Source organism: Mirounga leonina, unplaced genomic scaffold, assembly GCF_011800145.1.
Source record: "Mirounga leonina isolate KUSES-001 unplaced genomic scaffold, KU_Mleo_1.0 Mir_150, whole genome shotgun sequence".
Classification (NCBI taxonomy): Eukaryota; Metazoa; Chordata; class Mammalia; order Carnivora; family Phocidae; genus Mirounga; species Mirounga leonina.
This window is the reverse complement of record NW_023270374.1, coordinates 5,744,297-5,770,370: the sequence shown is the minus strand read 5'-3', so window position 1 is coordinate 5,770,370 and position 26,074 is coordinate 5,744,297. Positions and strand designations below refer to the sequence as shown.

The 26,074-nt window shown below is 45.7% G+C and overlaps 1 protein-coding gene across 15 annotated transcripts in view; it reads left to right on the top strand.

The window, feature by feature from the left end:
- RIN2 (Ras and Rab interactor 2) overlaps positions 1-26,074 on the top strand; it is a 237,165-nt gene that overhangs the window by 208,914 nt on the left and 2,177 nt on the right. For 14 of the 15 annotated variants that reach the window (XM_035005760.1, XM_035005759.1, XM_035005761.1 and 11 more), the window contains 4 exons: positions 2,438-3,577; positions 17,012-17,317; positions 19,124-19,255; positions 23,271-23,434. In XM_035005760.1, coding sequence (XP_034861651.1) covers positions 2,438-3,577; positions 17,012-17,317; positions 19,124-19,255; positions 23,271-23,434 — 1,742 coding nt within the window. The remainder of the gene's footprint in view (positions 1-2,437; positions 3,578-17,011; positions 17,318-19,123; positions 19,256-23,270; positions 23,435-26,074) is intronic. The other variant, XM_035005767.1, reaches the window with a different exon arrangement.

The following is a 26,074-nucleotide window of genomic DNA, read 5'->3' as shown; positions in this document are numbered from 1 at the left end:
GTCTTCCAAAAGAATGACAACCAGGCCATAGTACTGGAATGGAAATTTGAGAGGCTGAAATGCAAATACCAGGGCTCCTAGGACCCATGAGACGCCTGGAGATAGATTCAGACTCCCTTCTCAAACTTAGATTGCTTCAAAAGAATTGCTACATGTGTCTGAGGCCTGTCTGATGGGCAGTTAGGTAGCGGGATTGGGAAACCAATTCCTGGTAAAAATACCAGGGTAGGATAATGTCCCTGCTGAAAAGTTACACCATCTCTTGCAGTGGAGTTTCAGACACCTTTGGAGAGCGTTTAAGACATTTCTTGAATTTAAGTGAATATAACCAACTAGATCGCAGGCCTCTTGAAGACCTGCTCCAGGTCTGTTTTCGATGCTGATCTCCACCCATAGAAACTCCTGGTTCTGTGGTCAGTGGGCAGTGCCTGCTTCATGCCAGGGCTGAAGGACTGAAGTGTCATCGTCAGCGCTTGTGTCCTGCAAAGATAAATGCAAAATACCTTGTTCTCGTGGCCACTGACCAGAAGCAAATGAGGTCTAATTAATATATACTCAATTTGTAATTGTCAGTGTACACATTATTCATTTTGTGAAGAGACAGCACTTTCTACAACTCTGTTCTTCATTTATTTGTCCTTCCAATAAATGTTTCTGGAGGATCTGCTCTGTGACAGGCTCCACACCAAGAAGTCAAAAGTTAATAGTGTCCATCCCTCTCCTCCCCCCGACCCAGGTCTATAGTCCATATGGGAGAAACAGGAATATGGGCGATAAATGTACTAAACCTTATAAAATCTGGGAGTAGTGGCAGTAAAAGCCTAAGACGGACCCAAAGGTGGTAGGAGCCATTCCACCCAGACCTTACACTTGGGCAAGGGAAATGCATAAGTGGCAAGCCAGTGTGTAATTTTAAATTTTCTAGTAGCCCCATTAAAGAAAATTAAAGAGACACAGGTGAAATTAATTTTTATAATTTATTTTATTTAATGTAATAGATCTGAAATATTTCAACATAGAAGGAGTATTTTTAAAAGTACAAATACAATAAAAGCAGTATTTTAAAGCCATTAATGAGATATTTTTCATTCTTTTTTTTCATCCTAAGTGTTGGAATCCAGTATCTATTTTATCCATACAGCACATCTCGTAAATTTTCATCAGAAACACATGACCTGCATTTAGATTTCATTAAATTTACAGTTGAAAAACTGCATTCACATAACATACCCTAGTTCCAAAACTACTTAAAAGTTTGCCAGTAATCAAATTGCACATGTGTTCTTAAATTTAATTGATCGACATGAAGTGAAATTTAAAATTGAATGCCTCTGTCACAATGGCTGGATTTCAAGTGCTCAATAGCTCTCGCGTTGGACAGCACAGAGCCAGAGGGAAGGAAAGGAAGGGTGAGAGGAAGCAGGTGACACTATCAGGCACGTTTACGACACAGCGAGGACAGGACAAGGGCTTCTCCCAGTGCCAGGCTCCCTGCTGTCCCCCATGATCAGCCATTCTGGGCCCATAGGAAAGAAACACATTTTAGGCAAACACAGCAAGGCAAAGCTGTAGCAAGAGAATAAACCTAATCCAACTGGAAATCACAACAGATGACGTTTATCACCATCACTGTCTCCCACGACTTGTGTGGAAACGTGAGCCCCGTATGTAGGTGACATAGGGCCGTAGCTGCGTAAGCAATGTGTACTACTCCGAAGACTATTGAGTGGGTGTTTTCATAGTAAGGAGGTCTCAGATTTAGGGAGTATGGGCAGCTAACCACTACGATAAATGGTTGAACTTGCACTTAGCGTTTGCATAGGTCTGCTGTCCTTTTTTTCTGCTGATGGGTTCCATGAGTGTATTTTTCCTCCTTTTGGGATTTTAATGCTGAACGCGTAAAACCCCAAGCGGATTGTGTAACATCCCCCAGGCCCAGCTGCTGATCCAGCCCATTAAAGGGGAACTGCCAGGTCCTCTGGAAGGGACCTCCAGGAGAAGTGGCTTGGAAAGGGTGGCTTGCTTTTCAAGTAAGTTCAGTTTTTGTAAAGCAAGTCAGGGAGCCCCATGGCCTTTTCCAGGCTTATTCTGTAACAGTTCCAGTCCTTTCCTCACCTGTGCAAAGCCTGGGTTGGCTTTGTATGTTAGCCAAGACGTTTCTCAAGGGCTTTGAAGGTGAAAAGACCCTGGAGCCTTTCTGTGAGCCCACAGCTTGGGCCTGGCAGCACTTCTACCCTTTCCAGTAAGGGAATGCAGTTAAAGCAAAAAAGAAAAGGAAAACACACACACACACACACACACACACACACACCCAAGTGTGGCGCCTCCCCCTTCAAAGACGTGTGTTGTCATGCAAGTGTACTTTTTTTTAATTTGTGAAGGAATGGCCCGAGAGTACTGTATTTACATTCTTGTGTTCACTGATAATGACTTTCAGATTTTTGGAGCTCTCCAGCTGACAACAAACCCCCAAACCCTCCACCTCCCCATAGGCCTCTCTCCTCAGACGGTGTTTGTCCTGCCTCTCGTCAGCTCTGCCTTATAAATGGAGTGCATTCTATAAAAACCAGGACGCCTTCGGAGCTGGAGTGCAGCCAGACCAACGGAGCCCTGTGTTTTATTAATCCTCTTTTCTTGAAAGTGCACAGCCAGGACCTCGGTGGAGGCCTGAAACGGCCCTGCACAAGGACTCCCAACGCGAATGGCACCGAGAGGCCTCGGTCCCCCCCACCCAGGCCCCCGCCACCCGCTATTAATAGTGTCCACACAAGCCCGCAGCTGTCCAGGACTGAAACCCAGGCGAGCATGCCAGAAACAGTCAACCATAACAAACATGGGAACGTAGCTCAGCTTGGAACAAAACCAACCCCCATCCCTCCACCCCGGCTGAAGAAGCAGGCTTCTTTTCTCGAGGCGGAAGGCAGCGCAAAGACGTTGCCCGGCGGCCGGCCGTATCCCGGCCGGGAGCCGCAGCCCGAGGAGCCGGGGCCCGGCACAGCTGGCAGGCCAGGTGGGGCCCCGCCTGCCGAGGCCCCGGGGGATTGCACAAGGGCCGCAGGTCCCGAACCCCGGCCCCCGTGGCGTGGAGGCAGGCAGAGGCTGAGCGACATGAGCATTTCCACTTCCTCCTCCGACTCGCTGGAGTTCGACCGCAGCATGCCCCTGTTTGGCTACGAGGCAGACACCAACAGCAGCCTGGAGGACTGCGAGGAAGAGAGCGACCAGGAGACCATGGCCCCCCCCATCAAGTCCAAAAAGAAGAGGAACAGCTCCTTCGTGCTGCCCAAGCTGGTCAAGTCCCAGCTGCGCAAGATGAGCGGGGTGTTCAGCTCCTTCCTGACCCCCGAGAAGCGCATGGTCAGGCGGATCGCGGAGCTGTCCCGGGACAAGTGCACCTATTTCGGCTGCCTGGTGCAGGACTACGTGAGCTTTCTGCAGGAGAACAAGGAGTGCCACGTGTCCAGCACCGACATGCTGCAGACCATCCGGCAGTTCATGACCCAGGTGAAAAACTATTTGGCTCAGAGCTCAGAGCTGGACCCCCCCATTGAGTCGCTGATCCCCGAAGACCAAATCGGTAAGTCCCCACGTGGTTGTTGTTGTTGTTGTTGTTGTTGTTGTTTAAACACAGAGAGTCCCATCACCTCATAGCACGGTGCATCCCGTGGCAGTTCTCTTGGCTGAAGTTTTCTCTGGAGTTCAAAACAACAACACGCTCCATGCCCTCCACCCATCAGCAGGGCACGGTAGCTTCTTAAAGCAGCGCTCACCTTAGATGTGACTCGCCGGCTGCAAGCCAGGCTTGCTGCAAGTGTTTCAGGGAGCTACAGATGGAAACCCCAGAATGGTTCTGTTCAGGGGTAGAGTTTGCCTTCTGAGGGTCGGGTGCCCCCCCCTGATTTGGGGCTGTGTGTGTGACACGGCTGTGTCGTGATTCCTGAAAGTGGGTCTGCGGGCAGTGCCTGAATAGAAAAGTATTTGTGCTGTCTTCTGGGAGGGTGTTTTCCTCTGCTTTGTTTGGGAAGGATACTTTCCACTGAGGGATCGTGTACGTTTTGTAAGAGTGCGGCCATCACGGGTTTGCCGCTGGATGAGTTTCCATAGTGACCATGACTGTGTGACAAGTGACAGCTCAGTAACCACAACAGACCCACATCTGGAAGCCCCCTGGGACCACCATCCTGTCACCCTTCTACCAAAAGGGTAAACGCCCTGCTGGCTTCTGAAGCCACAGAATTCCTTAAACAACAGGGTTTTGGAGTAAGGAAAAAAAAAAAAGGAAAAAAAAGACAAGTTTATTTTGTGTATCTTTCAAATAAGTAACATATTTGGAGGTCACGTGAAAGGTATTTTCTCCAAAGTCAAGAGGAAATATTTTCTTTATAACCTCATCGAAGGGCTGAATTGTTAATAGTTACTTTGGCCAAGGAAAATTTGAATTTGGCAAGGCATCCTTTTTTCCAGGGCAAAGAGTGTTGCAAGGATTTTTTTTTAATTTCAGAAGGTTGACTCTAACAGGCTAATTTCAGAGACCTCATTCACTGGGCAGCCACAGCTGAAAGAGCTAGCAAATATTTCCAGGCAGTTCCTAAAGCTAAACCCAGATTTCTTCTTTCTGATTGGGTCTGTTGAAAGTAGTAAACAGTATGTGGTAGAGCGGTCTATCTCTCTCTCTCTCTCTCTCTCTCCCTCCCTTCCTCTCTTTCTCTCTCTCCCTCTCTGTCTCTGTCTCTTTCTCCTTTAAGTAAGTTTCAGCAGCTCTTTGATTTTCTCACAAAGGAATCAAAGCCTTGTTTGTTTTCTCGAGGTTTGACGGGGCGGGGTTAGAGCTGGGTGTTGCTGAGGAGAGACGCTGGAAGGAATGCGCCCTTGTGGTGTGCTTGGAACTGAGAAAGGTTTCTAGGGGCAGGCGGAACAGCCATCCAGGCCATCCTGTGCCCCGTCCCACCAGAGCCCGCCTCTCAGGGTAGACCAGCTCACATGCCATATTCACAGGGACGCTGAACCGGTGGAAGAAGCTTCCTCTGGGGGAGCCCAGTGCAGGGAGCCAGACGGGAGCTGATGTCAGCACCAAGCTATGTGGCCACAGCACCAACCATCCCACAGAGACAAGGCTCCCGAGGGAACAAGGGCCTTCCCTTCCTTCCCTGCTGAGACTGTAAGCACCAACCAGAGTGCTGTTCCCTGGGAGGCTCTTCTGCCAGCTTCTTTGAAGAGCCCAAAGGGCTCATTTTCTCCAAAAACAAACATACACTTTGCTGCTCTGGAAGGATGTGGCTTTTAATTTAAAATCTAAGGTCATGCAGAACGTGCCCTCTTTATACTAAGGTCATGACAAGAAGGGACTTTGACATCTCTGGAGCCTCTCATATGAGCCAGGGTTCTGGCCAGGTGATGTCAGCAGGGCCTGGCCTCACCCCTGTGAAGCAGGCACGGCCATCCCCTATGGGGTGGAGAAGCAGGGCTTTGCCAGGTGGAGCCGTTTGTCCCCAGGCCACACCAGCTAGTCACTAGCAGGTGCGGCGTTTGGGAGAGGAGGCTCACCCCTTGTTGAGGCAGCTCAGACTACAGTTCTGTATGGAGGTGTGGGTGTGACCAACTAAGCATTGCCCCACTTTTTTTATTGGCTTGTTTGTTTTGGTTTTTTAAACTTTTGCACCCCATCACATGTTGCCTCCGCCATGAAAGCATCGTTCTGTGTTGAAAGTACAATGAATGTGCTGGGCTTTTGAAATTAAGAGGAAGGTGAACCAGAGCAGAGGTCAACCTGAGAAACTCAACACTTGCCCAAATGGAGAGAAAGAGGTGACCCTAATGATCAGAAAACCGATCCCCTTCAATGTGTAAGGCACTCGGTTAGGATGCCGACAAAACACTGGACTTAGTCTAATTGTCTGTGTTTTACATATTCATGAAGTGCTCACTAGTTTACTAGACTGGTTAATACAGTCACTCCTTTGAGCCCCATAACCAACTCAAGGTTGGTACATTTATGTAGATAGAGTTCATGTTTTGCAAATTCAAGAACAGAGGCCAAAATATAAAAAGTGACTTGTAGAGGGTTTCACTGCTGATAAGTAGGGGAGCTTGGATTCAACCCAGATTTTTTCTCAGTTGTTTGGATGGTCCTTCCATATCTCACTTCCTGGGAGGAAGTAATTCACTTTTAATGGATTCACTCTGAATGGATTCACTTTGAACACCATCTCCGGAATACCAAGCCTTAAGTTGGTTCTGGACAGGTGTCTACTAATGCTCCTAAGGCTTTTCAAGAATGCCAATCTAGTCCTGTCCTCCTTTCCCACAACTTCTGAAGGTGATAGCTCTGAACCAAGAGGTGGGAACTTAAATTTAAAGCCTCCATTTACAGAATATCCATCCTGAAATCAAGGAAGATGGAGGGGGCATTTCACTGGCTTAACCCATGTAGAATTAGAGCTGTCATTCATATGTGAAAAATGACTGTTTGAGTGCATACGTGTCTACATTTAGTATCTGGAAATGGTGCTAGTCTGTCTTCTTCAGAGAGTGGTTCTTCAGTTGTCTAGAGAAAAGCCAATGAGAACACCAAGCAGCTGTCACTCACTGCCACCTTATACTCTTGTTGCAGCCCTTTCGGTCAGCACTTTCTAGGTGAGTGTAAAATGATAAATAGCCAGTCTCAAAAATAAAAAAAAACTACCACTCTAAATGGTTGTGTCCTAGTATGGAGAATTTACATTCTGTTTAGACTACCCTTTAAAACACTGTCAGAAAGCCCTGCCATTTCGAGGTCTTGAATAAACAAATATTAGTTGATTGACATCAGCTTCACTCTCCTGGTTGGGGAATGAAGCCAGTAGGGATAAGACATGCTGAGTTCCCAGGTGAGTCAAGCCCCCTGTTCCTTCCAGGGCCACATATTGTTTCCCTTCTGGAGACCTCTCCACTCACTCTCATTCCCTCGTACCCCACAAAGTGGTACAAGAAAGGACAAACAGATGCTTTAACAAAAACTGTACACACTTTTAGGTCCTACGCGAAAGTCCAGGGATCAGTAACTTCATCGACAGTGAGGTATACTCATGACTGGTGTGTCCTACCCTGTAAAGTAGAGACAGGGTGTGACATTGCTCATTATTCTATCATAGATGTGTTTCCTCTTTGGTGAGCTTGCCCATCATACCAGTCTTGCTCCAGTCTTTTGCAACCAATGGGAGAGATTAGTTCAAAATTTCTGATTGTGAAATCTCCACTCTGCAGAACTTGTTGCATTTTTGTGGTCAGTGTTTTGATTTTATTCAAGCAAAACAATTTTTATTTCTGATCTGACGTTAATCTTGGGAAATCCCTCTGTTTTCAAGGTTTGTTTCAAGAAAAACAAAATTTCTCCAACTCCAAAAATTTTAGTCATCCCAAATTTTCTATTTCACTCAAACTGCCCACCATGGACTGTCAGCAACCATTTAAAAAAGCCAAGTATTTGTATTCCTAAAAGTCAATAGCAAAAAAAGCAAGACAATAGTGTTCTGCTTGATTTAATTGCTGTGTACTAAAACTTGTATTTTCTCTGAAGAACGTTTTAATTATGTAAAGAAAAGGTATCTTTAAAGTCAATTCATATTCATGTGAGTTTTGTTTTTTTAATAAAGGACAGTACTGAGAAGTGGTTAGACACCAGAGAGCATAGCATGAATAAGAAAGGGGGCTTGAAGTGACTCCCTAGGAGTTCAGCAATTACAACTACTTTGCTTCCTCAAGCTTCAATATCTGGTGTGACTTGTTTTTTAATTTTTATTTCACAGTTTGGTTCAAGCCCTTGAGTAATTATCTGCTCTTTTTTAGATTAAGGATCATTCAGAGATGTGACCAGAGCGGCATATTGGTGCCAAGATGAGATTAGAACCTTGAATCTGACTTCTGATCTAGACCATGTGACCATAATACCTGCAAGGAGCGAATGGCCTTGTACGGTTAGCAAAGGGTAGAGAGAAAGGAGAAAGATTGACCTCTTGCAAGATATAAAAAGAATGCCTACATTAGTTTTGAAAATTAGTTTAAATAGAAGACCCCAGCAGGAAGCACTTCTTTTTTTCCCATGGGGCATCATTTGTTATACAGTTGTTGCCTTGGGACATCAAAAATTGGTTTAATTATATCAACTAAAAGAAGGGTCACAACCCTGGAGTTAAGGATCTCTGTTAGAAGTCCCTGACTCCATTATACTCTGTGCAAGGAAATGGGTAGCTCAGTAATTCAGAGAAAGAGAGCCCTTGCTAACAAGGTGGGAACTGGGATGGCATCACAAAATAAGGTGCATGGAGATGTCTGTGCTAGAGTGTTTTCTGACTACATCCTGAGAATCTTCCATCTCAAGAGAGAGATCAGCACCTGCTGGGCAAGAAACCTCACCAGGCAAAAGAGGAATCTTACAGCGATTGAGAGCATGAGCAAGGGGCCACTTGAAAGGCTATGTTGATTGAAATGGAGGCATTTGAATCTTTAAGAGTTGGACATGTTTTCCACTACTCTTCTGCCAACAGAGTGGCCCCGATTGGCTCTTACCTGTAGATGGGGCCCTCACCATCCAGGGACCCACCCTCAGGCTTGCCTTGCTTCCCCAGTCTCTCTACGGGCCAGGGCAGGAACACCCCCCACCTTACCTCTCAGGGACAATGTCCACTTTGGAGATCCTCACTTATTGGGCAGGCTCGGGGGCTTCTTTTAGAAACCAGAAGTCATAGCCCACCCCTCTGTCAAATCCAAGAGAATGTGTTAAATGCATACTGTGTTTTTAATAGAAGCAAGTGAAAGCCCCCATAATCCCTCACTGGTGTGTGGTTCTTGATGGTTTATGGAGCAATTTTATGCATAGAAGCCCCTTAAGTCCCCTTAATGCCTTTGGGGGGGGGGGTCCCCTTATCCTCATTTTTAGAGCTGAGGAAAGGAAAGCTTAGCAAGGTCAAGCCCGGGTGCAAATGGGACTGAAACCAAATCATGTAGCGGGCTTCTCACACCACGTGGGGCAGCTACACTGCCTTTCTGGGCCATTTTATGAGGAGGGAGGAAGACTGTGGTGGCGAAATCACCATACCAGAGGGGACCTGCTCTCCACAAGACTTACCATCGATGTTGTTACCCTGACTCACCAAGTTCTGCTCTGTAAAATGCCGGCTCTTCCCTCCATCCCCTCCATACTCTTCTGCAGAAGCAGGACACTAAGCACTGCCCACAGCCAAGGGATGAGGCTAGAATTCAGCTTCACCTCCGAGGCCAGAGGAGCTACGTAAATTATTCCGAATTTTTCTGTAAGGAAGGTTGGGCTCTTCTCCACTGCTTTGTTTTGTTTTTAATATTTATTTATTTATTTGAGAGAGAGAGAGCAGGGGTAAAGGGAGACAGAAAGGGAGAAAGAATCTCCAGCACAATCTCCACTGTACATGGAGACTGACATTGGGCTTGATCCCAGGACCCTGACATCATGACCTGAGCGCAAACCAAGAGTTGGATGCTTAGCCAATTGAACCACCCAGGTTTGGTTTTTACTGGCCTTTTACTAGAAGGTCCTGAAACCAGTCTGATGGATTTTTTTTTTTTTTTAAGATTTTATTTATTCATTCATGAGAGACAGAGATAGAGAGAGAGAAGCAGAGGGAGAAGCAGGCTCCCAAGGAGCAGGGAGCCCGATGCGGGACTCGATCCCAGGACTCTGGGATCATGACCTGAGCCAAAGGCAGACGCTTAACCGTCTGAGCCACCCAGGCGCCCCCAGTCTGATGGATTTTATACATAAACTATGATGTGAATATAACCTATACTTTCCATAATGCCTTTCCTCGAAGCCCACCAAAGTGAACAAAAATATGAGTGAATCACCATGCAGTGCTTGCCATCTTTATTTTGGTGGGGTCTTCCTTTAAATGATAAAGCGCCCTGTGTTATTTTATGGGCTGAAGCATGCATTGTTCACAAAATGTAAAGCAAACCAGGTTACAGGACATCCCTGCAGGGTGACAGGAGACTGCAAGGATGGGGTGACTGCCCCACACTTGGGGGATGGCTTCATTGCCAGAGTCACGCTTCCCATATTCTGCAGGGGTAAGGAGAGGAAACATAATTTTCATGAAGCCACCCAAAGGAAGCGTTTTCAGTTCAATTCAGAAGTCACTTCTGGAGCCCATGCTAGCTGTGGGCCTCTAGCTAGGGACTGCAGCTGGCTGATGTGAGCATCCCCAGGTCTGGTGTTCAGAGGAGAGAGGTCTAGTTTGCTCTATGCCATGGCAGAGGTCACAGAGAACACCAGGGGCCCAGGGAGTAGGGAGGAGGTGGACTGACAAGGCTGCATGGGAATCCATGTTGGGAAAAGCAAGGAGCCCACCAGCCACAGGGAACAGCATATGGAAAGGTGCAGAGGCACAGAGGGGCCGCAGTACTGTTGCCTTCGGTGAGAACATGGGTTGCCTCTTCACGAGGATAGGGAGCAAAGAAGGGAGGGCAAAGCAGGGGTGTACCCCCAGAAGCTGAGTCTTCAGGGTGTTTGAAAGCATTTTAGGAAAATCACTCCAGGCAGGGTAAGAGTCCAACTCTTTAACAATCTCTGTAGCCCAGGTACCAACCAATCAGACACTGGCCATAAACACCTGCAGGCCAGTGTGACAAGCCAGGAGGCCAGGGGTATGGAGTAGACAGACACAGAGCAGGGACAGCAGTGTGACCCCGGCCTTCCCAATTAGTAGACCAAAAACTGTCAGCGATGAACCGAAGCCACCCTTCATCTCTCGTCCCAGATGGGGCTGGGGGCTCTCCACCTGTCAGGTGGAAAGACACACCACTGCCAAAGGCATTCAGCTCATCTGGGAGTCTGAGCTATTAGAGGGGGACAGAATGAGGCTGTGACAAAACACTGGCAAGTTCCGGGCGGAAAACCCAGAGGGCCAGACTGCAGATCTGCTGCCTTTGTACCTGTAGGTGGGAGAGGCTGAGGAAGAGTAAGAGGGCACGAGGGAGAAAGATGGACAGGAAGCCAGGCGGCTTTTCAATTAATTTATCAAAGCACTTTCAGTTCCTACTTCCAACCAAGTAAATCACAGTTAACACAGAAGAAAACAAAACCAAACAGGCCTGAATCATTAAACCTGGAGTCCCTATCCCAAAGTATGCACCCCGCACTCAAAAGGAACAGAGGGGGCCAGTGATTCTTGCCCATTGACTAGGTGGCAGGTGCATAGGAAGTGCTCACCCTGTGGGATCTCACCCGATCCTCTCAGCAATCCCACTGGGAAGCTGTGAGTGATCCCATTTTATAGATGAGGAAGCTGAGGCCTGGAACGGTCATCTTCTTCCCTCAAGGTCACAAAGTAGAAAACGGCTCATGTGGACTTCACATGTAACCCGAGAGCCGCTTGAACACCAGGTGGTCTGCTTTTTAGGAGTAGTTGGTACAGAGGAGTAGCAAAGTTCTGTTGTGACTGTCTGGGTGTCCCATCCCAGCTCTGCTAAGACAGGATGGATAAATTTCTCAGCCTAAAGGCAGGAGCGTCTGGTGGTTCAGAGTACAAGCTCAGGCAGGACCTCTGCTGCTGATGAGCTGTGTGTGCTTGGTCATGTGTCTTAACATCTCTGTGCCTCTGTTTCTTCATACATAACGTGAACTTGACACCATCGTGCCTCCCCCCCCCCCCCCCCGCCCCGGGTTGTTTGATTTCCAACTGGCAGTGCCTAAGACATGTTGCCTGACACTTTCTCGTGCCCCCAGAGCTCTTGTCCAGAGCAGATGGAATGGCTGGGAGATGAATGCCCTCTCCACTCTCCCGGAGCCTGAAGGGACAGGTGTATAAATACCTCAGCTGCCTCCGCTCTGAGTCATGCTCTACACTGTATCTTGGACTTCTCACGGGGTTGAGCTGGTTGAGCTCCAGCTGCCCCCAGTAATAACTGGCTGCCTTCTCTCCCATCCCACTCCCCTCATCTGCTACCAGTGCTTCCCAGGCTCACCTCCCAAATGAACTACTCACACTTGAGTCCCTGTCTCAAGGTTGGCTTCTGGGAGAACCCAAGCTAAAACAAATAGGGATTATGTACTCATTTCAGCGGAAGAGCGGTTTAAATCCTAAATCTGTGTAAAGTGCGTAACAGTGCTTGCAACACACAAACACCCAGTCAATGTCAGTTCTAATCCTTAATCCAATTAAGCAGTCAAAGGAAGATAGGTTAGCACATGAAAGAAAATACCCAGCTCGTTTCACTGTTCTGGTACAGAGCCCCTCGCGCTGTCTGACTTGTTGGCCCCAGCGACAGGCTTGCGGGGCGTCTCTATCACCCTGGGAGCATCATTTGACTTCTAAGCTGCATGTGCACCTGCACAATGGGGATGGCCTTGGGGCCCGCCTCCCACTGCTGACATGAGGGTTAATATACAGGGGGGTCATACGTAGAACCCCCTCGGATGACCCCCCCTTGGAATAAGAACTGTTCAGAGGAAGCTCAACACATTGTAGCGATTACACAAGTGTAACTTCACCATTTGAAATTTCAAACAGTAGCTTCGATTTCTGTCGCTTTCTTTTAAAAAAAATAAATAAACAACCAGAATGCCAGAACTCAAATAAACCGAGAGGCCATGTGACCTCATCTTTTATCTTTGTCAACTAACTTTAGGTTGCAGCCTGTACATTTTGGACATTATGTCGCTTAGGTTCTGGGTACTGTTAGAATCTCCTGGAGAATGCCATTTATTATTTTGTTTTGTTTGGGCCATCATTCAGGGTGCTAGTTACTTCTCGCCTTTTGTGGGCAATGAGATGGCAGTTCAGAAGTTCAAGGCAATGACAGAGAGGTGAACCGACTTGGCCAAAGCCACTTAGGAAGATAGAGCCGGGCTGGCTGCCAGGCTTCCTGTTCCTAGTGTTCTTTCAAAGACACGCGCCTTCTCTGGACTTCACCTTAACCTCCCGGGCTCTCACTTCCCCCTAGGCAGCAGTGGATAAGCAGAAAGTACTCAAGCTGATGCATGAGCCAGTCTTGTGATGGTTCCCTGTCTGAACTCTGACCTTCTCTGGTATCTGTGCTGTCGATCAGAGTGAAGCAACAGAGACAGGGCTTCTGTCTTCCATTCCTGTTAAGGAGTGACCACCGCACCAGAGGCCAACACATCGTACGCTTCCTATACATTATTACATTGCGGCTCATTAAGCCAAGGAGCATCTAAGCCTCTGCCATGCTCTTTACCATTTCCCCCTCACGCATGAGCCTTGGGAACAACTGATAGGGTCTATCTAAATATTTTCGGAAAATTCGCTTCATTTTATTTTGGTCATTCAGCTAACATTTGGTTTCGAAAATTCAAAACACTGTATTTCAAACAGTTCTCTAGTATTTTCTTGTCCTTTGTATGTTTGTTTGTTTGTGGATAAATGCAATTGACAGGACCAGATTTCTTGGGTTCCAATCCTGGCTCTCCTTCTTGTGAGCTGTGTGGTATTGATCTCCCCGGGTTTGTTCCCTCATCTAGAAAATGAAACACAGAATAGTCCTCCCCCCATGGGGTTTGTTTATTTGAAGAGTCGGTGTATATAAGGTGTCTGGAATAGTATCATTGTTCTCACAGTTTAAAAGATTTTGTTTTCTTGGATTTTAAGCAACCACAGATAGTAGAAAACAACAGGTAGTAGTAACTTACAAGAAATGTGACCGATCTGTCCTTTTTTTTTTTTTCTTTCCTGGGCTAGTCCACATTCTGAAAGATTTTCTGTTCTTTTTGTTTCCCCAAATCATTTTTCCCTCTTGCTTTTTGAGCAGAATCTGTTTTCCTATTGGAGAGAACCAGGTGGGTTCCAAATCCCTGTTATTTGAACTTTATTTTTTCTATTCTTTGTGCCTATTAAGGATTTCAGGAGTGCAGGGTTTAGGAGTAAAGTCCTAGAAAAGAATGCAAAGAGACCAGTCTTATTTATAAATTATGATCTTTAAGAAGTATACTTAAAAAAAAAAACTAACACTGGTCTTTTGTTTTGTTTTGTTTTTGATTTTAAGAGAATGGGCACTGGGCAATGGATCTCAGGTTTTAACCATCCTAACAAAAGATTTCCACAGCATCATTCCTGAGAGTGGGAGTCTATGGCACAAAGACCAGTGTCCTTCCCTGGTGGCAAAGATGAGTTGCATGAGGGTCTCTGGCTCACTGGTAATGGGCTTTGTGCCCTTGTCCCCCAGGAACAGCACAGAACCTTGTGTAGATGATTCATGTCAACACTCTGGCTCAGAGATGATCAGGCTCACCCTGAGGTTAAAAGTTGCCCTTGGGATTCAAGGTAAAAATCTCAAGCTGGTCTCCAGTTGTTTTCTGTTGGTTTGATTTATACAGAATTATTGTAACTTACATTCATAAAATGTACAAATCTTAACTGCTCAGCTTGAAAGATTTTCACATATGAGCACACACAGGTAGCCCCCACCCAGATCCAGACATAGAACCTCTCCATCTCCCCAGAAGGATCCTCCCACAGCCTCATGTATTCCTAGGGGTGACTGCCATCCTGACTTCTGTCATCATAGATTCAATTGTGCCTGCTTTTGAACTTTATATAAATGAAATGCTAAAGGAGATACTCTTTTATGTCTGGCTTTTTTCACACAGCAATGTATCTCTGAGATTCATCCAGTTGCATCAGGAGTAGCAGTGTGCTCTTTTCCATAGAATGAATCTTCCATTGTCTGAATTCCATTTTCTGAATTCCATTCTACGAATATATGCTTCTCTCCATTCCACTGGGATGGGCCTTTGGATGGCTTCCAGTTTGGGGCGATTATGAATCACGCTGCTATCCGTGTTCATGTACAGTCCTAATTAATGATTGGCATGACTTTTGCCCCCCTTGGTGACCTCATTCTAACAGGGTAGTGGTCACTTATAACCATGAATGGGGCTTGTGTGACCTTTAGATAGAGAGGAATAAACAGGTGAATGTTTTTAAAGCGCCTTGACCTTGAGAATTAAGAGATCATTTACTTTGGAAAGCAATGTGATTGTTTAAAATAGCTGTGCAGCCTCAAGCAAGCCATTAGACGTCTCCAGATCTCTGCCCCCTCATTTGTAAAATAATATTAGTATTTTGCAAAAATAAAAGAGTTGTTGTAAGAATTAGATGAGCTAATAAGTAAAGCACTTACAGCCTAGCCCAACTGAAAGCTCAGTGTCAATTGCTATCATTGGCCTTTCAATGTAATGATCATTTAGGGTAAAGTCAAAGATGCTGTAACATCATAGGGTTTATTAACACAACAGAACCAATATAAACCAAGTAGTTCGTTTCAGTGCCAGATGTCAAGTGAAAATGTTTATTCTGTTTTTCTTCTTACTTCATAACCTCTTTTGCTTCAACCTTGACTTCTATAGCTATATAAAGCTCTAAATTTAAGCAAAGATCGCCTGGATATAGAGGCGGAGGAAAAAATAAATAAAACTTGGGCTGGAGAAGCAGATCATTATGGGGTCAGCATTAACTTTGGCATGAGTTTTAACTTTCGGTTATGGGAAAATTGTTTTTCCCATGTTTGTGCATCCGGCTTAGATTTCTCTTTGTTCCTGACCTTCTAATAATAGGTGGTAATTTGGATGCATTGTGATCTGAATCAATGTCAGGCATTCCCAAAGCCAGAGAGATAACTATTTCTAGTTTTATAAGGAAGCAGATCCATGGGCTTCCAAAACAGAATCACATTAAAGTCTCATAGTTGAGGTCTGGCTACCCAGGTAGCTTTGATGAGAATAGGCAAACATTTGAGATTGGAAAGCTGATGTTGAAAAAGCAGAGAGATTATGATTATATAAGTCATCATCAGTCTGGATCTCCAGATTTATGGTCACTTTACTGTCAGCCAAGAAAGCTACTTCATTGAGCAACCATTCAAAGAAAGAGGGAAAAATAATGCCTTCCACACCTAAAGGTATTTCCAAACATACAGAAAAGTTGCAATCATGTCTACCCTTTATCCTTATTCCCTAAACATTAGCTCTTTGTCATGTTTCATTCTCCTCCCTTCTCTTTGCACATGCATGCACACACATGCACATTTACATGCACACACATACACCCTTCTTTTTTCTGAACCATTTCAGAGTTAGTTGCAGACATTGTGTCCCTTTACCCCTAAATGCTCAGTGGGTATTTCCTAAAAACAGATATCTTGTTACAAAACTATAGGAAAATTACCACAGATTGAGTGTTCCCACTAGTACCTAACCTGCAGACTTTATTCAGATTTCATCCAGTGTCCCACTAATGCTCTTTATAGCAAATGAAATAAAAAATTTGGAGTCCAGAATTCAATCTAAGGTAATATGTGTATTTAGGTGAACTTATTTTCTCTCAAAATATTTGAAGAAATCTTAAATCTTCTCTCTTCTCTCCTTTAAAAAAAAAAATATTTATTTACCTGTCAAACAGATGATCAGTGCAGGGACTGGGTCAAAAGAATGTCTTCTAGAATATTCACCTGTGCTCATGAGGGAGGGGGCATAAAAGTAGTTAAAACAAAATCTATTTCATTGTATTGACTGTGCAAAAACAAAACAAAACAAAACACAACACCAAAAAAAACCTGTAAGAATTTTTTTTTTAAAGATTTTTTATTTATTTATTTGAGAGAATGAGATAGAGAGAGAGAGCATGAGAGGGGGGAGGGTCAGAGGGAGAAGCAGACTCCCTGCCGAGCAGAGAGCCCTATGCGGGACTCGATCCTGGGACTCCAGGATCATGACCTGAGCCGAAGGCAGTCGCTTAACCAACTGAGCCACCCAGGCGCCCCTGTAAGAATTTATTAGGGAAGATTCACTTTTCCCGGCTTTCCAGAAAATGTGCTGGAGTGTGAGGAGCGGTGGCACTGCTCAGTTTTGTTGGTTGGGCAGGTGTGAAGTGATAACCTGTCTGCCCAGTAGCCAATGCAGAGTTGCAGATGTCCATTCTGAGAAAGCAGACCTTGCATTTCTTCTTCCTTCAGACAATGGTCACAGTAGCTGTACTTTCTTTGGCAGATGTGGTGCTGGAAAAAGCCATGCACAAGTGCATCTTAAAACCTCTCAAGGGGCATGTGGAGGCCATGCTGAGGGACTTCCACATGGCCGACGGCTCATGGAAGCAACTCAAGGAGAACCTGCAGCTTGTGCGGCAGAGGAACCCCCAGGAGCTGGGGGTCTTTGCCCCAACTCCTGATATTGTGGACGTGGAGAAAATCAAAGTCAAATTCATGACCATGCAGAAGATGTATTCACCGGAGAAGAAAGTCATGCTGCTGCTGAGGGTCTGCAAGCTTATTTACACTGTCATGGAGAACAACTCAGGTGAGTTGCCCAGGCTTCCGGCACTTCCCACCAGGGCCAGGGACGTGGCCGGGGACATGTCAAGCTCTCCGATTCCCAGTTCCTCTTTGTTTTGATCTCTTGATTTCACCAAGCAGCTCACAAAAAATACAAGTGTCACGCTGGTGTCTGGCAAATTGGTCACTTGCAACAGATGGGTATTACCAAGAAAGGTAGCTGTTGAGGCAACAAGATTCTTGTATGATGCCAATTTGTTAAAGATTTAGTTCAGGGCAGTGGATGCGGCTTCAGTCTCTGGAGACTGAAGTCAAATCCTAACTCTGTGAATGAGTTCATTAACTATGGGGCTTTGGCTCCCTTCATCTACTTCTAAACTGAAGTTTCCATACCTGTCATTGAATCTGACCCTGTCCTTCATAAAGCGGGGATTAGATGAGGCAATGCAGGCATAGCCCCAAGCACGGTGGAAATATTAGCAATTATCATTACTACATTTTGGCCAGTGAGGTTTTGTGTCGATGATCTACGTCCAGCATGGGTCAAACACAGAGCAGTCAATAATGATAATGACTCCAGTACAACCATTTCATTGGTTCTCCCTTATTTGCTGAAGCAATGTCATTGAATTCACAAAAGAATTACATGGTTCAAAAGTAAGTCCTCAGATTTCCTCAGTTCTGCTTCTTATAGACCCAGGAGTCACCATGATTCATGGCTAGTGATTGGACCCTGCATAGTACTGGGGTTTCAGTGAGCCTGTGATTGACTTTTCCTCTAAGTAAAATTGCTTCATGGAAAAGCAACAGAGAAAAAACACAGGCTGTATTAACCACCACTTGGGTAGATGGGAATGTGTGTCCACTTTGTACATTGTTGGGCAAAGACATTAAAATGTGAGCTCTTGAGCCGGTCGTGATAGCGTATGAACATCACCTCTGAAATTCGCAAACATATTTCACGTACAAGAAGGGTATTTTCTGTAGTTCAGATAACCATTTGTATAAGTTCTAAAATGGTGTCTGCACAGGATTGTGCTCTTCTGATGCACAGTTTCTCAGCCTTAGCACTAATGACATTTAAAATGGATAATTCTTTATTGTGGGGGCTGCTTCCTGTTTGGAGTTTATAGGCATTCTGGATGTCATTTGCACCCTACCCTCTAATCATGACAAAGAAAAATGTCTCCAGACAATGCCAGCTTCCCCTGGTGGGGAAGTCACCCCAAGTTGAGACTCACTTATATAATGAAAAGTAGCAATAAGGACTAAAATATTTTTTTGCAATGTATTAATTGTATGTATCTATTTGACATATACTGAATTTGCACATTTAAATAAATTAACTGTGTGCTCATATTGAACAGAGCGCAAAGTTTTTTCCTGGTCAGAGTTTGGTCCTGTCATTATGTTGATGATTAATTTCCACAGAAAGCAGTGAGCAACACAGTAGAATTCACAAAGGATTAACATAGTAAGTAGATATTTAGTAAATGTTTTATAATACTACTTGCTGAAAGTTAAACTATTTGCAAGTACTCTGTTCTGTTGCATAACTTGATGCATGTCATGAAAGCATGGAGAAAATCTTTCATGTGTCCATTGACTCGCAGACATTTCATTCTGAAATTGTATGTTAGGGCTGGTCTCTGACATGAGCAGCCAGGAGGGTCACAGGCTGCATAGGATTCCAGAAACAACCACCTCTGTTTATGAATAGCACATTTCCCCGGATGACTCCTAGCTATCTAATAAAAGCAGTATGCGTAGGCTATGAAAGAAAGAAGTGTTGGTAAAAATATTCCCATCTTCCCCTTTCTTCTGATCCCAGGGAGGATGTACGGAGCTGATGACTTTTTACCAGTCCTGACCTACGTCATAGCTCAGTGTGACATGTTGGAACTTGACACTGAAATTGAGTATATGATGGAGCTCTTAGACCCGTCGCTGTTACACGGAGAAGGTAACAATCGCTTGAAGCCATGGAAGGAACTGGGGTGCCTTTTTTTAAATTTTGTTTTCATTTTTTTTTCTTGAAGTGAAATTCACATAGCAGCAGATTAGCTATTTTAAAGTGAACTATTCAATGACATTTGGTACCTTCACAGTTTTGTGCAGCCCACCACCTCTCTTTTGCCCCAAATAAAATAATAGATTTTCATCACCCCAAGATAAAACCCCATGCCCATTCAGCAGTCATGGGGGTGCTTTTTTGACATTGTAATGGTTAACTATGGTTTTAATTTTTTTTTATTATTTAAAAGAATGTGCTGACTCTTTTCTAATTATAAAAGTAATTCATATTCATTGTAGAAAATATAGGAAAGTCAAAAAACTAAAAAACAGAACTGGGCCATAAATATACTTCACCGAGATTGGTTAATTGCGATAAAAAAAATACTCAATAGAAAAAAAAATGCCATTTTTAAAAAGAAATGGTTTCCTTAAGGAAGAAGGAAGGTATAAACCTTTATGAGAGAATATGTTCACTACCAGAAGAATATCCTGTTGTTCTATCAGTGAGATGGATGAAGGCTGGCCTTTCGTTTTCATCTGTTTAAAAAATTTTGTTCTCAAGATGAAAACAGCATTGATTTTCTTTTCTATTTAAATAATTGTATCTGCTCACTGCTAAAATACAAATGCAGTGGAGTAAAGTTGCTTTCAACTTACCTTGTCAGTTCAGTCTCCTTCTTGTACCTGCCTGACCCCAACATGTCTTAGCAGAAGTTCCTTCTCCTTGCTCATTGGTTAGGTATTTTATCCTGGAAATAATTGGGATGTTTGTCATTGTGGTGCACAGCCTTGAAAAGCAGAAATAACTGGGGCTCTTATGTGAGCTTGTCTTTTTAAAGGAGAACGAATCAGAGTCTTTGCATTGTGAATTCCATTAATCCATTTTCATGAGCCCAGATGGCCCCTGAGTGGTGAATTGTTGCATAGAACTGTTTTTGTTTTTTGTTTATTCTTTTCTCTGCTGGGTTTTAGTCTGGCCTTAAGTAAAAAGGTCCATGTGCTGATTGGATTCTGCAGAGTATGTGTCATACCGGGATTTTCCTTCCCTGGAGGGAAACTGAAGTGCACTGTCACCCCCAGAATGTATCTCTTAACCCCCTAAGTCCTCAGTGCTTGGCCTTTTTTTCCAGAGGGTCTGTCCTCCCTGGAGCCCCCAAGGTACAAGGTATACCCTTCCCACTCCTTGAGGGATAGTGCTGACTCAGGATTAGTGATGAATATCTTTTCATCCTAGTCCCCCACCCCAGAGAGATATAAATGAACTTCTTTGATCCCTTTAGCCTCTCCCCCATTTACCCCTCCCCTCACTAATATTCATCACCCTGGAACCAGACATTCCATGATGAACCCCCAAGATCCTGCCTGGAGCTTTCCTCGCCTGTTCTGGGATTTAACAGGAGAGGGGAAAACGTGTGGTTTTGTCCAAGGACCAGTAGAAGCATACCTTAGTCTCCATGCCCTGCTTTCTCTTCTACTGCATTATTATTACAATTTCATATGCGTCTGGGTGTTGTTTTAGTTTTAGTTGTTTGGAGCTCTAATCATGCTTAATTCTAGGAATGAGTATGTCAAACTCTTGGGACTTTGGGGGAAGGGCATGTCGGTTTCACTCAGAAAATTACCATTCTGTAGCTGACAATGTATACTTAGGACAAACATATGCTTACATCTTGTGGCCCGAGGACTGAGACAGCCCCTTCCTGCCACCCGTCCCAGCATTTCCCCAGAGCGAGGCACTGCCCTGGGCACCTGTTGATGACAGATGGGCAGATGGCTGTCCTCACCTGCAGGAATCACATAAGAGAGAAAGACAAGGACCCAGAGAGTGAACGTTTGGGGCCACCAGTGAGCTTGCACTTAAACTAGAGCCCGCCTCCACTTACCGTCTTGGGCTTCTTGGCTTCTTTCCTTGGGAAAACAGGCCAGCCCAGTCGGGTTGGCTGCAGTTACAGACCCGGCCTGCCCGTCAGGGACCTGAAGCTCTGCAGACAGGGGGAAGACATGCGTTACCAACCCAGCCCTCTGCGGCCTGCCCAAAGTCTTCTTTGGTTTTGGGGGCAGCAGCCCACGTCTCTTTTCTGCTGTTTAAGCAGGTAGTTTCATTTACGGAAAAGGCGTCACAGAATCCCTCTTAAGTGCACAGCTCTTGTGGCAGGGTTATAGTTTTGCTGAAATGTAACCCTTCCTCTAATTGCATCCACATGTTTCAAAGTGTGGTCAACATTGGGCTTCCAGAATTTTGAGTTTTCTCCTTAGTGCCCTGGACAGATCAGAGCTCTGGAGTCTAAAATTTGACATCCAAAGGGAACACCCTCCCTCCCAAACTTGACTGTAATGGTCCCTCCAAGCCCTACCTCCAAAACTGACACCTCTACACAGCCTTATGTGAACGTTTACGTCCCTGCTGATTGCTCTTGAAATCCTCTGTGTAGCATTTAAATTCTGTACCACCGAGTTTCACACTCAGCCGTGTGCTGATTTGTTAACGGGGCAAATATTAGTAAAAATCAGCTACTCAGAACTCTGTACTAAGGTGTGGGAGGTTCCATAGGGAACTTGCACTCAGGTGGTGGGGCCTTTAAGCTGTTCAGGGAACTCGAAACAAGTATCCTGTTGTGTGCATGGGACCTGTATTGCCCAGAGTGGGCTAGGTGATGCTACACTAAGATATAACCCCCCATATCTCCGTCAGTGACCTGAAAACCACAAAGGTGTGTTCCTTTCTAAGTTACACGTCCGATGCAGTTTGCGGGGGCTGTGCTCATTTCTCGGATGGTAGACCAGTTGCCACCTCAAACACTGTCATCACTTGGTGACAAGAGAGAGAGTTCTTCAGAGTCTTGCATTAGCAGCTAAACGCTTTGACCATGAACAAAACTCATTTAATCACAACTAACTTGGAATCCTGCATGAATAAACCTGCTATACCTGTTTTCTTTAATAAATTCATAAACTTCTGTAAAGCAGGGACTCAGATTCTGTTTCTTACAAACCTGCCTCCTGCTCTATACCTGGCTTGGGCTCACAATAGAAATTCAATAGATATTTTGACAAAAGTGTCTCTCAAGTTAAAATATGGGGAGCCCAATTAGGGAATTTTTAATAAACATTCAGGGCGCCCCCTAGTGGTCCACTAGCGTGGAGCTTACAAGTTCACCAAAGGCATCAATTTACAGTTGAGGACCAAGCTATGAACCCACTTACATGCATCTCAAGGTGTTGCGAGGCTTTTAACACTCACTAAATACAAGAAATCATTCGTTAAGTGCGCTCACTTGCCTTCACTTGTGAATTAGTTTTTCCTAAATGTGTTACATTAGCCCCCAAGTAAGGGTAAAAAAGGGAATCAGGAAGGAAGAAGTTTGAAGAACCCATGTTATTGCGAACACACTTGTACACTGTGCAGTTCTCTTAAAGTGTTTAGTTTACTTAAAATTTAGGAAATACTAATTCCTAAAAGAAAAGCCCAAAGCAAGTATTGCCAAGAGATGTGGGGACTCCTGCACAAGAAGTAAATGATTCTAGGCCCGGAGTGCTCGACTCCACTACCGTCGTGTGTCTCCCCGCCTCCGTCAGGCCTCAGTGCCCAGACCCTTCCCGATAAAGCACTTTCACAAGTGACTGAAATAATCTAGAGATTTTGTATGTCTCACCCATCAGAATGGAAATTCCGGCAGTGAAAACGGGCGCTGTCAGCCTGGCCCGACGGCGCCCCCTAGCGCCGGCACAGGCCGGGGGTCCTCCAGTACATCCATAGGATGGACGGACGGATGGATGGACGGATGGATGGACGGACGGGCAGAGGAAGGTGGGAAGGGCGCGCGCTCTTGGACGCGAGCTTCTGGTCCCACAAGGAAATGCATATGGAGACAATAGGAAGCATGGCCTCTGATTCTGTTGTCCCCACCTGTTACCACCAGAGTATAAACCCCGGGATAACTCATTCTCTCTGCCCTTCCCAGGAGGTTATTACTTGACAAGCGCCTATGGGGCGCTTTCTCTGATAAAGAATTTCCAAGAAGAACAAGCCGCGCGGCTGCTCAGCTCAGAGACCAGGGACACCCTCAGGCAGTGGCACAAACGGAGAACCACCAACCGGACCATCCCTTCGGTGGACGACTTTCAGGTTCGTGGCTGGCAGTGGCAGCTCGGGTCCCGAATGTCACCCTGCCCTCCAGGGAGGCAGCGCCGGCTCCCACAGCTCACACGGCTCGGGGCGCCTGAGGTCCCCCCTTTGTCAGATCATCCGGCGGAAAAGGGATATTTTCTTTCTTTCTTTCTTTCTTTTTTTAAGATTTTTTATTTATTTGCGAGAGAGACAATGAGAGACAGAGAGCATGAGAGGGAGGAGGGTCAGAGGGAGAAGCAGACTCCCTGCTGAGCAGGGAGCCCGATGCGGGACTCGATCCCGGGACTCCAGGATCATGACCTGAGCCGAAGGCAGTCGCTTAACCAACTGAGCCACCCAGGCGCCCCAAAGGGATATTTTCAACCACTCTCTGACCTTGTTGTTTCACTTCTCTGTTTTCTTTGAATTAAAATAATAATAATAATAATAATAATACATATGGGTTTGGCCCAAGTTTTGCTGCCCTTAAGAAAACAAAGTCAGATTAAGTCGAGATTTCTCCCAGAATGTTCTGCATGGATGGGGAGCACCTGAGCAGACAGAAAATCAAAAAGAAGGAAGCCCTTGGCACAGGCAGTGGGTATTTTATTTTATCAGCTCGGCCGAGTGCAAGTAGCACTATTAGGCACTGCAGTTGACCTGGTCTCCCTGAAAGGAGGGAGAGGTGATGTCTTCCCTATTCTTTCTTTTTCTCTCCCGCCCCCCTCAAGACGGAAGACTCCAGAATCTCACGGGCAGCATCAGCTCCGGCAGCCAGGCGGGGCCAGAGTTTCAGAGTAAGCATCTGAAACAAATCCTGCTTGGATCCCCATCCAGAGTTTTCCATGGCCATGAGCTGGAAGTGTGGGGTTCCTAAAGAGCTGGGTTCTCAGGGACAAAAGGCAGATTAAGGCGGTAGACTTCTTGCCCAACACAACTCTTGATTTGCTCATAGTCAGTGACATTATGAATAAGTCCGCAAATGTCTTTGAATAGTGTTTTCAAAGTTTTGAACCAGATTATAAAACCTGACTAGGTTCTGTTTCTGTGTGTCACGTGGGGAATTTCCAAGCAGGACAGATTAGTCTCTATGTCCAGAATCGCCTTCCTTGCCTTTTTGTCTTCTTGATGCTCTGAAAATACTCAGAGGTTCAAAGTCAGCCCATCGTGGAAAGGCAAGATCAGCAAGTCTTTCTCCAAGATAGCACTGTTCTCAGAAATACGTTCCCAAGAGCATAAACCTAAAAAGAATGCCTACTGCACTCCCACCCCCACTCCCTTGAAAGGGTTGTTGAACTATGCATGTGTTAAATGGTTTAGCATATGCAGGCTCATGGGATACTGTGATAATGGCTGGGTGTCAGGAAAATTCCTGAGGTCCTACAGCCTCTGAGGAGAAGAACAGAAGAAATGAGAAAAGCTCATGTTTCCATCTCCCCGCCTGCATCTGGAGCTTCTAACCCAGGACCCCCAGATTCCACAGAGCTCCTCCCCACTGGCCTTTCTCATCCGGGATATACACACCTTCCTAGAATATAACCCAAGAGAGGAATTGTCTGTCAGTGCTCAGCTCAGTTGTAAAAGCGAAAACGCAGAAGCAGAGCTCTGCTTGGAACTCCTAAATCAGGGTCACGGACACGCATGATGGTCTCCTCACATTGGAAAGACGGCACACCACGGTGGTGAAGACTCTAGAACACTGGCTTTCCCACTCATGAGCTGTGTGTCCTGAAGCAAGTTACTTGTCTCTTCTGTGCCTCAGTTTCTTCTCTGGTCAACTGGGGATGGTGTAGACTTCCTTACCAAGTTCTCTTCAGGTGTCAGTGGGTTAATGCAGACCGAGAGCGTGAGCCACGTGTTGGGGGCATTGGGATGGGAGAGGAGGGGGCTGGTAAAATAGAACATGCGTATACTCCAGGGTGTTCAAATTCAAGATTGTCAGAGCCCTCTTACACGTGCAGAGCTCGGTGTCCTTCCCAAGGGCCTTTCCTTCCACCCACCCAGTAAACCCTCAAGGTAACCACGTGGGACTCTGGGCCGAGAGCATCATTTCCCTTCACTCTGGGGCGCCAGATTTAGGAAAGGGGAACGTATTTGTTTTCTGTCTGGGCATTCTCAATGTTATCTGGTCACCTCATTCCTGGTGAAGTGGAAAATGAGAAGGATCCTGGAGAGCCTGGGATGAGCGTAGGGTTCTTGATAGCAAACCCGGGCTTGGCGCGTGTGAGGTCACAGGTTGATGGTCCGTCTGGATGGCAGGTGCTGGCGCTGTTCGCAGAGCCCCGCCTGCAAGAATTCCCTTCCATTTCCCTGCAACAACCCCTGCCCTCAGTCAGCTCCATCCCCAGAGCCTTGTGGCCGACTTTTGCCACATTGCCGTCCCCCTGGAGCTCAGATGAGGTTGAACCACCTGGAATTGCCACTCGGGGAGGTGAAAAATGGTCAAACATCAGCAGTCTCTTGTGGTCCCGGGGAACATTCTTGCCTTTATTTAGGCATCATTAGAAGTAGTCCAAAGTGAGCCCAGTACGTGCTCTTGTGTCCTCGTGTTTTAAACGTGACTTCCGGTGCGGGCTCTTTTGCTGGCTGGTTTACTTTTCAGGCTGGGGATAAACCCAGCATCAGATCCGGGTCCCACCCTTAACCGGAGCTTTCTTA